Source organism: Tigriopus californicus, chromosome 6 (assembly GCF_007210705.1).
Source record: "Tigriopus californicus strain San Diego chromosome 6, Tcal_SD_v2.1, whole genome shotgun sequence".
NCBI lineage: Eukaryota > Metazoa > Arthropoda > Copepoda > Harpacticoida > Harpacticidae > Tigriopus > Tigriopus californicus.
Window position 1 is genome coordinate 2,990,135 of NC_081445.1, and position 10,481 is coordinate 3,000,615.

The 10,481-nt window shown below is 45.3% G+C and overlaps 2 protein-coding genes and 1 long non-coding RNA gene across 3 annotated transcripts; 1 reads left to right on the forward strand and 2 right to left on the reverse strand.

Moving 5' to 3' along the window:
• Positions 1 to 913: 913 nt before the first annotated feature.
• On the forward strand, positions 914 to 5,797 carry LOC131881688 (uncharacterized). The gene is made up of 3 exons (XR_009373383.1): positions 914 to 1,103; positions 2,110 to 4,527; positions 4,738 to 5,797. It is a non-coding gene; the product is annotated as an uncharacterized LOC131881688 (long non-coding RNA).
• A 635-nt stretch (positions 5,798 to 6,432) lies between these two features.
• LOC131881687 (uncharacterized) lies at positions 6,433 to 8,081 on the reverse strand. The gene has a single exon (XM_059228626.1). It carries the CDS (start codon positions 7,676 to 7,678, stop codon positions 6,758 to 6,760), a length of 921 nt encoding a protein of 306 aa, XP_059084609.1. The 5' UTR covers positions 7,679 to 8,081; the 3' UTR covers positions 6,433 to 6,757.
• Positions 7,678 to 9,507, reverse strand: LOC131882394 (uncharacterized). Its single transcript, XM_059229524.1, has one exon. The coding sequence runs from the start codon at positions 9,505 to 9,507 to the stop codon at positions 7,678 to 7,680; it is 1,830 nt and encodes a 609-aa protein (XP_059085507.1).
• Positions 9,508 to 10,481: the final 974 nt, after the last annotated feature.

The following is a 10,481-nucleotide window of genomic DNA, read 5'->3' on the forward strand; positions in this document are numbered from 1 at the left end:
TACCTGTTAACACTTTTTGTTGCATTGGATCGCACTATGCGGGAAGGTATTTCTCGAAGGTAATCTTGACTTTCTTAGCAACAACCGTGCATTCAGCGTTCAATTTCTTGCTGAGAATAAGATCCAAATCCAGAACCGAACGCTTGAAGTTGAACCGGTCACGAGGCTTTGTCTTGCTCAAGTTAATAAGTTCTTTGGTAATGCAAAATGGAAAATCAGAAGGGCCTTAAGCACTTGTTTGGGACGAAGATTTTTGAACAGAGCGCCTTTTTTGAAATGACATCCCCGGATGAGGATGCCAAAAAGGCTCTTGTTTTCGTGCTCGTCGGTATAAATGAATACTGGAAAATAGTACTTTACACTGACATTGAGCTGTTCATTGCCAACGCCATTTGGGGCAATTGAAGACGTTAGGGTGGGATTGCTTTCTCTTATCCGTGAATCCATCCGTCAGCATACACTAATTTGACATTATGGCCAACCCTCTAAAAAGGCTCAAACTCACCCCTCCTGACCTTCACAACGAGGTGGGTTCACCCAGAGACTTTTCGATCTCATTTCTATTCACTTTATTCTTAGATCTTATTGCATTTGAAGTGTCCTTTAAACATGTCAAGGAGATTGACGCAGTTCAAGCTATATGAAAGGTTTCTTTTTCGCTACAAAACGCTAATTTTACACCCACTGATGGTGATGGAGAACTAATCCAAAACGGCCGGATGCTATTACCTACCAATCCAAACGTTGTTATGAAATATGTTGCTCGTTATGGGAGACACGTCACCTTGCTGCTCCATGATTCGACACTAGCTTCAAAAGCACAGAACATTATCTTGCAACTATGCCCTTTTTTGCCCCTTTAGTTTATTAAAATATACGATAGCCAGACGATAACACCTTTTATATGGATCTCTGATAACGAGTGAACTGAATTTTACTCTTTTCTAGTCTGTGGAAAAGTTCCAAAGAAGCAATCGATAACAGCAATTTAATGCCTAGACTTTCTTTATCTGTGGCCAGTGTCAACTTTGGAGATGGACTCCGCAAAGGTTGTTCACAACTCAAGGATTGTTGATCAGGTCTTCACAATTGGCCAGAATAGGGTGAGAACTTCACACGTTTGGGGTTTTTGATCAAAATGTATGTATTTCGCCAAGATAGTTACTTCAACGTTTTACCCCCTTTCCACAACATCCTATTTTTGCCCTTTCTTTAACAAGTTTGATTATATTCGGCTTGTAGGGCATGTGAACCAGTTGAAGAGAGGGGAAGTTTACAAAAGACACTGAACCCAAGCACTTGGCCAATGAACACGTTAAAAAGAAATACAACTATCAAGTAGATATCGTGATTAAGTGAAGGAAACACAACACAAATCAGTTGCGTTGAAGCACAACTAAAGATTCACTCAATACCTAACTGAGGTATTTTGGTGAGCATAGCCCCCTTACGCTGCACGAAATATGTTTTACGTTCTGCACTTCAGAGGGCGCTTCATCATTCAGCCTCTACCAAAAATGCGCCGATTGGGCCAATTCCTTTCTTTTTGATTTTTGATGCGTTTCTGTTGTTTTTGGCTATTTCTATAAAAATCTTGTTTATGATTAGTGCTCCGGGTCACATAATGTCCGGAAAAGAAATTGCGTTCAAGGTAAGGCAAGAGTAGTTTATTTAGCGATCTACCGTGCCTCTTCCCGTTTTCTTTGGGCCGCATGACGTTGCGAATAAGGGCCCTTATTGATCCCATATTTAGACTGCATGCTTTGATATATTGTCAACGTTGCCTGAGTCTGTCAGGTCTGGAGAGGAAAGCTTTTTGAAACCTGAGTCTCTTTTCTTCCCTTTTGGGCATTCTTTTTAGTGAGATGGTTCTAGGAAAATGCTAGAATGATAGACAATATTTCACAATGCTTGGACCGAGCAGATAATGCTAGTTTAATGCAAAACCTCAGACCAATGCAAAAAAATCCAATGCTAGCGGCCTGGAAATAATGCCCATGTTCAAAAATTAGCATCGAAAAATGCTACCCGGCCAGCCAGAGTACAATGTCGACCACTTGCAATATGAATATTCGCCCTGGTTTCAACTGATATACATTTTCCTTTCAGCGTTGTCAGGTGGCATACTTGGGACCCCTGTGGCATGCAAAAAAAACGATGAGGGCTGTCAAGTTGCCTTCATCAATTTCCGAAGCTATCGTCATCCATCATTCAAAGGGCCGGTTTTTTGAAAAATGGCTCGTTGAACCCTACAAATTTGGCAGAGGACTCGAGTCTTCTAATCGAGTCATCTCGAGCAAAAACACTCGTCTTGCGAAATTCTAAGACACAATGAAACGTTTTTTTCTTGACGAGTCTGGACTTAAGTCCTTTCTAAAAGACTCAAGTTGGGCAACTCCTCCAAAATTGACCAAAAGATTAAAGTAGGCTCGCCCCAGGATTAATTAGACCTTTGCCATTGACGCATTTGACAAAATGGAGAGCGGGCTTCCTGCTTTCTTTTTGACTTCCTTCCTTTTTGAAAGCCCTGCCTTTCTTGCCTCTTTGGATTTAATCTGCCACTTTGACTCTTAGATGGTTGGACAACATCATCATCCGAGAAACGCCATCACGGCTAGATTTTCGTGATTTCTTTTCACCTTGAAGATGCTAACTTTGCATGTTTTTCCAGTCTGGCATGTTTTCTGACATGTTCTGAGAGTCTACCAGCAAGGGTTTTAAAACTTGACAAGCCTGTTGCGAAATCAACAGTTGGACATTCCCTTCTTGTTCCCTTGACCATCGATTTCTAGACGCTGGATGTCGGACGACCGACCACTTGGTTGGCTAAAAAGTACAATAAACCGGTTTGTAATCAATTCCCAGGAGACCATCCATTGTACTGTTTTACCAGCCGAGTGGTCGGTCGTCCGACATCCAGTGTCTAGAAATCTATGCCTTGACATGCTTGATAGAACTACAATATTTGTGACAAAATGCATTTTCCTTTTCAATGACATTTTTATTCCATTACTGAAATAATTTGCATTTTTTTTGCAAAACTCGACATTATTTGATTACTACTCAATCTTGCCATTTCATGGCGTTTATGCGGCAAAATGATTTTTTGACAGATGTCCTTAAGTCCATTGGGTATAGTGGATAAATATGGATAGAATTAGCCAAAAACAACGCAAACGCATTATAATTCAATGAAGAGAAATCGGCCCATTGGCCCTTTATTTGCACCCTCTGAAGTGCACAACGTAAACCATACTTCGTCCAGACCATGGTCGTCACTCTCTTTGCATGAAGCTTTTTATTCAAATTTGGATTGTTCAAAGTCGACTTGGTCAACATCTTAAAGTCGTTTGGCTTTCAATGCCTTCTTTTTACAAGGGAAGCACTCTCTCTTTGTGGCCATTAGTGATGGGATCAAAAAAATTTCAAGATCAGGATTGCCAGAAAGCTAAGAAAATCAAAGCACCATCCCGTCCATCGTAAGGTAAAAGGTTAGCTTTGACCAAAAGGCAACCCTGGTTTGAGCGAAGAAAAATCAGGGTTACTATTTGTGACTAACCAACGGGTTTCCGATGTTCCGTTAGTGAACAGGGAAAAAACAGACGCTCTAAACACAAATAGTGAGAGGTAAGTAATGAAAATTTCACAGATGAAAGTACACTTAGTGGACCATATTGAACAATTCCTTTTTCAGCTATGGTTGTCAAAAATGTGTGGTCGTCGATACTAGAAAGCAAGGACGACGTCACCACTGGATAGAGACGATGGGGTGGTGGACACGTGACCTTTATTCAAATGCAGCGAATGCATTTTCCCTCCCAAAAGTTGGGCTCTGTTGACTCAGAAAGTGTTGGCCAATTTTTTATCTCAATCAAACGTCTGTGTCAAAGGCAACATGTTCTTGCAACTCAGTGGGTACATGGGTACAAAATGGTAAGTTCTTGCCATCATGGTGCTACCTCATTCCATTTGTGCCTTCCCTGGCCTGAGTTTGAAATGCTCACATATTTTGACACCGATGTTCGATTGAGAGCAAAACTGGCCAACGCCTTCTGAGTCTACAACTGAGTCAACGCGTGTGAAGGGAAATGCATTTCATTGATTTGATTTGGAATTACTCACTTTTCCCCACTACCATTGCTCTCCAGGGGTGATATCTTCCCTGTCCGAGGGGATGTTTGGCCAAAGAAACAAGTCTCAGACGCCGGTTCTTCGAATAGCGTCAAGTTCATGATGCACTAATCTACGTACTGGTTCAGCAAAAGTTGCCACTGATTTAGTTCACGAACCTTTTCGCTCTCTTGGAATGTCGCCAAAAGCGTGCGTGATAAGAGGAGAACTAGGCACTGAACTGCTCTATTAATAACTGTAATTCAACTTTCCTGCCAAACTTGTTCTGAGAAAAACGATTTGGCAAGATCCCCGAAACGAGGCCCCTTTTTCCTTCACCTCGTGTTTTTAAGGAATCGAAATGTAACTACAAAACGGCCATTTCGTTCAAGGGTTTTCCGCGTTTGTTGCAAAAAGGTGGGATTATCAATGCAATTTTGAGAATTTCTTCAAATAACTTGACCGACCTCAGAAAAAAAATTACGTCGTTTTGTTTCATACTTTGACTGCTCAAAGCGAGAGGAGATGTGTAGCTACCCTTTGAGTGGGAGCTGCATTTATTCCTCGCTTGTGTTAAAAAGTGCGAAGAACGCCATTTACAAGCAATTTCGTGTGTTCGATTTCTAGAGGCAATTGTGGGTCTCTTTTTGACTCAAAGAATGCCAGTCCAGGGTCTTCGTGAGCTCATCGTGTCGTCATTTTGAATCGACTTCTCTTGGTAAAGAAATTCAAAATTTCGAGAAGAGGAGCGCCAACCTTCACCACCTTGATCAACAATTTTTGGCTAATTGTTGAAAGGATGCGAATTCTGGTTCACTTTTGTCATCCCCCTCAAAAGGTTCGCAATTGCTGGAGAAGAAGCAACGACACGGAACATTGTTGGCGAGAATTTTAATTTACAACCAACTCGACATGACAACGTCTCCAAGCAACAAATGAAAACTTACTCGGTTACTCCGTGGTATGAAATCCAATGGAGAGAAAGCTTTCACTTCCAACGTCAAGAAGCTTTTAGGATGACGTCTTCAAAGATAGGAGGAGGAGCCCAAATGAACCCGATGAAGCAATAAAAAACGGCATTGTAACGGTGGTAGGCGTGTGTGTATGTCGTTTAAATGAAATCTCTTCCAAAAATCTGGCTGTTTCTTGCAATATCTCTTAAGGCTGTAGTTTCTAACTTTAATCCCTTTGAGGTAAGTCTATAAAGGAACAAAACTAATAGATGTAAAGGCTTTATTTGCTACATACCACTTTCAGATTTCTGATAGACGTCACCAAGCTGAGTCGTATGTAAACTCACTTAAGAAATGTCAATTTACTTAAAATGTAAGTAATTGACAATGAGACACTGGAGCCTAAAAAACTCGTGAGATAACCTTTTTCCAACCTTTTGACTACTTTTGGGACCAAAGTTCATCAGTTTCATCTTTAAATCTTATCTTCAGAGTTGTATAGATGAACATGCCAAAGGATGGTTTACGAAAACTACCTTATGCTTTTAATTTTTTAGATCGAATTTTTATAGGAGTCTTTTCGAAGGCATTTATGAGTTTTATTTTTACGTTTCTAGAAAAAAAAGCGTTGATTTAGATTTGACACAAGCTACCCTACATAACACTCAATCGTGAGAAAGAAAGACTAAATCGCCCCCAATGTAATTAGAAGGATTATAAGTGTTAACTATATCTGCAGTTCAAGTGCGGAGTTGAAAAAGAACACAGGAATGACTAACGTAAAGGAGATAAAGCTGAGAATCGTTGAACTTAACCAGACCCATGAGTTTTATGAATTGTGGAAAGCAAGAAAAAAGCAAGTTATCGGGTTTGAAAAGGACGAAAGCGGAAAAAAGCAATAAATGACCTTTCCGTCAAAGGCTTGTTTGTGCCCGGATATTACTTCGAGAAAGGTTAGGTCCCCAACATTGTTGGACACTCACTCTTCACATTTAAAAATAACAAATGACGATTCTTATAAAGAGATCTAAAATATATTGTTGTCGGTATTTGCCAAAAACATTCAAGCACTTGTTAAAAGTGAACCAGGACTCGTTAACAATCATCTTTGATTCATCGCTTTGAATCTTATAGATCGAGGGCATTTTCTATATGTTCAAATTCCAGTCAACTCAAACTGACTGGAGAAGAACCATGCCAAATTGCAGAGAGACCTTCTCTTGAAATTTGATTAAACATAAACAAGCGCTATCTAAGAAATATGAAATCATTGGCACTGTCAGGAGCTGGCCACAAAAATTACCAATAATGAGATCAAGCTTCCTACAGTTCACTCGCCCATTATTTCGCGATAAAAACGATCTTTCTCACACGTATACGTTCACTAAAAAGGGGGCCCAAGTTGTTGTTTTCCCTTTTCCGCTGTTGTTCAGCTGCCTATGTTTTGGGCGAGAGATCCAGCGGAACCAGGGTTGGGATATCACGAAACGTCTCGATTCTCTGACTGGGCTCGTCCCAAGACACTCCCCACCCGGACGTAGCCCTTGGCGCGACTGAACTCACTCGTTGTCACCCAGAGGTCCGGAGCCCGTTGACGACAGAAAAATTCAATTCACTAATGGGGCGCTCATATTGGGAGAACGTACATCCTTGACCGCGACCCGGAGAGGTGGCAGTCTCAACGGTTGCAGACCTCACAAGACCATCTCTCCCCACCTTGACGTCCACCACCCGTGCCATAGGCCAGGAGCAGCGGTTTGCGTTCTTGTTTCTGAGCAGAACCATGTCGCCAGTTCTGAGATTCGTTCTTGGTTGTTGCCACTTGTTTCTTTCCTGAAGGTTTCTAAAGTAGTTGGCTCGATAGCGGACCCAAAACTGGTCGGCCAGGTATTGAACCCGCCTCCTTGAAGTTTCCCATAGGCCATGTTGTCCCTTGGAGAGAATTCTCCCACTGGGTTGGGATACGGGGTTTCCTTCAAACTCAGGAGGGCGAAAGGTGACAATGGCAGGGGATAGTTTGGGTCCGAGGATATAGTCCACAGGGGTGTTGAATTCACTACGGCAGCTGCTTCTTGCATGAGGGTTTGTAATTCGTTGAATGACAGGGGCCTCGGCCCAGCTTGGAGGAGAGCGGCATCCAGAGGTCTTCTCACTTGTCCAATTTTCCGCTCCCAAACTCCACCAAAATGAGAGGCCCCAGGTGGGTTGAAGTCCCACTCAATGCTGCGATTGTTGAGTTCGTTTTTTAGGCTTGCAATGTCTAGCTTTTGATTCAGGCTGCCAACGAAATTGGTTCCACGGTCGCTGCGGAAATGGTTGCACCTTCCTTGGATGGCCAAGAATCTTCTAAGGGCATTCCGAAAGGAGCTCGTGTCCAAACCCAAGAGCATCTCCACATGGACAGCCCTAGAGGCAAGGCAGGTCAGGAGTAAAGCCCAAACTTTCGACGTGCCCTTGTTGGATCTAGTCGCGGCTCGATCCTTAGTTGAAAACGGGCCAAAGACATCCACAGCCCGCAGTTGGAAAAGGGTGCAGTCTTGCTCAGTCGGTCCGGGGGCAAGTCCGCCATGATCTGGTCCATCACAGGACCCCTCAGTCTTTTGCAGAGTTCGCATCAAGCAATCAGTTGCCTTATTTCCTTGGCAGATCCTTCAACGTGGAACCCGGATTCTCGGACCGCACCGGCGGTAACGTGTCGGCCCTGATGATTGATCTTCCGGTGGCAATGCTCTAGAATTGACTGGGTGATTGGGTGCTTGCGTGGGATCAGTATCGGATGTCGGTAGTCGTAGGGAAATTCTGACCACCGAAGACGGCCTCCCACACTGAGTACCCCCTCGTTGTCCTGGAAGGGCGCCAAGGGGACAAATCGGTGACCTTGGGGCAAAGTTTTCCCGGATGCAAGGCAGCTCAGCTCCAGAGAGAAACACGCGGCCTGTGCATCTCGCACCAGCGCTAAAATATCCCAATCCTGCGCCTGCATGGGAGAAAGCGTTTCCAAGGTGATAGCCCTCTTCGCCGTTATTGTTGATCTGAAGCGGCAAAGCTTCCAAATAATGCGCGACACCCTCCAAGCCACTATATCCCACCATCCGTGAGCCAAAAAGAGTTGATCAAAACGGCCCCCAAGAGGTGAGGCAGCCACCTTCAACACCCTCGGGTTGGCTTCCTCGAATTCGGGTAGCTGATCTGTCTCTGATGGTGGTTCAATGCCTGGGATGACCAATGTAGATTGCCGGAGGAAGGGTGGCCCTGTCAGCCAACATGTTTTGAGGAGAGAGTGTGGGTCTGAGGGCCTCGATGCCACATCCCCAGGGTTCTGCTCAGTTGAAATGTAGCGCCACTGGGAGGCACTGCTTGTATTAAGAATCAGTTCCACTCTTCTGGTGACATACTTTGAGAAACGTCGCTCTCTGTTCCGCAGGTAGCCCAGCACTACCAAACTGTTTGTGTAATAGTAGATTTGGTCGGGCTTCTTCTTTAAACTTCTTAGAATGCTAACGGTGTCCTGGGCAGCGCCGACCACCGCGCACAATTCCAGTCGTGGGATCGACCTTGCTTGTCGGGGAGCGACCTTCGACTCACCGTTAAGGAAGGCAACATAGACATTCTTCCCCTGAACTGATCTAGAATAGATGACGTTTCCTATTGCGTCTTGGGAAGCATCGAAAAAAACATGGAGTTCTTGCTTGCAATCAGAATGGAAGTTGTGGGTTCGCAGCGCTCTGGGGATGGTCAGAAGATGGAGGGATGACAAGGAAGTTTTCCATGCTTCCCATTCCATTGAATATCGATCTGGTAGGGGGTCGTCCCAATCCAATTCTTGAAGACTGGGGTCCCCGTCAGCCTTCCTGGGGATGACGGACCGCTGGAAAAGCCTACCGGCCAGAATAACGGGGCTAATGAATCCGATGTTGTCGTACAGGGCGTTGACAGTTCCCAGCACCCCCCTCCTGGTGAAAGGCCGATCTGGGATGGTGGTGGTTACTGAAAGTCGGTCCTCTCTGAGGTTCCACGTCATCCCCAAGGTGCCCTGGGCGTGATGGTCCTGGGGCCACAAGTCCTTGATCTCCTCCGCCACTTCAGAGTCTGGGAAGGCCGCCATTACGCTGGTTCTGTTGGAAGCAATCTTGTGCAGGCGTATGTTGAATTTGGCCAGGATCCTGCGTGCTTCTCTCAAAATGTTGATAGCTTCTTCCTCGCTCTGAGCTGTGCCAAGCCCGTCATCCATGTAGAAATGATCTTCAATGAAGGTCCGGGCCAGGCGGGGAGCCTCCTGACCGCGACAGGCCGCTCTGAGGGCAAAGGTTGCTACCGCGGGACTAGGTCTGTTGCCGAATATGTGCACTAGAGCCCGATACTCAACTAGATCTTCGTTTGGGTTGTTCCCCCGGAACCAAAAGAACTGCATAAAGTCGCGATCTTCTTTAGGCACATAACACATGTGAAACATTGCCTCAATGTCAGCCGAGAATCCCACGGGGCCCTCCCTGAATCTTGTGATCACGCCCCGCAAGTCATTGCCCTGATCTGGTCCCTGTACAAGCTGATGATTCAAGCTTGTTCCATAGAAGAGAGCCGAGCTGTCAAAAACCAGTCGCACTTTCCCCTTCCTCTTGTGCCGAACCACAAAACAAGGGATCCACCACGCCTTCCCCGGAACAGGCAACCTTTCCTCGTCTGGCACAACTTCCACCTTTCCGGTACGGATGCTCATCCATAGCCTTCAGACACTCAGCCAGCATGACTGGATCCCTCTTCATACGTCTCAGAGTGCCAAGTGAACGCCTTAAAACCGGCTCACGGTTGTTAGGAAGGCGCGGTTCTTCAATTTTGAAGGGTAGTTTGATTGTAAGAAACCCGTCGTTGTTCACATGTAGGCTTGCTTCTGCTATCTCCAGAAACCGCTTGTCTTCCAATGAGAGACCCGGCTCCTCATCGTCTGGAAATCTACGAAAGACATTGGACATTATTACCCTGTTGTCTTTGGCTTGGACGTCCCATACTCCGGACTCATCTCCCGAACCACCAGGGAAGGTGGACACAGGGGAACGCCAGTGGTCCTGAGACAGGGCTGTCCTAAGGGCACGATCCACGTACTGATCTTTACGTAAGGTTCTTGAGCAGATAGAGCCAACAAGAGCCCAGCCAAGGGCAGTGTCGTAAGCCAAGGGCGCCTTATCTCCATATTGCGTAGAACGCAGTAGGTCGCCTCCATTGCGTCCCAAAAGGATGAGAACCTCTGCTTTGGTGTCTAGGTTGTGGAAGTTGTGCGACAAATGACTCAGGTGGGCTTGGGCCTGAACCATGCATGGTTGAGCTACTTCGTCAGTGGTGTCCGGAATCATGGAGTTCCCGTGGAGGGGGGGAAGGCTGAAAACGTCGTCCTTGCCAACCCCCTGAACTGTGAGTCCATCT

Bases quoted from the DNA above. Each gene is read 5' to 3' on its own strand.
- LOC131882394 (XM_059229524.1), bottom strand. From the start codon at position 9,507: ATGTGTTATGTGCCTAAAGAAGATCGCGACTTTATGCAGTTCTTTTGG.
- LOC131881687 (XM_059228626.1), bottom strand. From the start codon at position 7,678: ATGCGAACTCTGCAAAAGACTGAGGGGTCCTGTGATGGACCAGATCAT.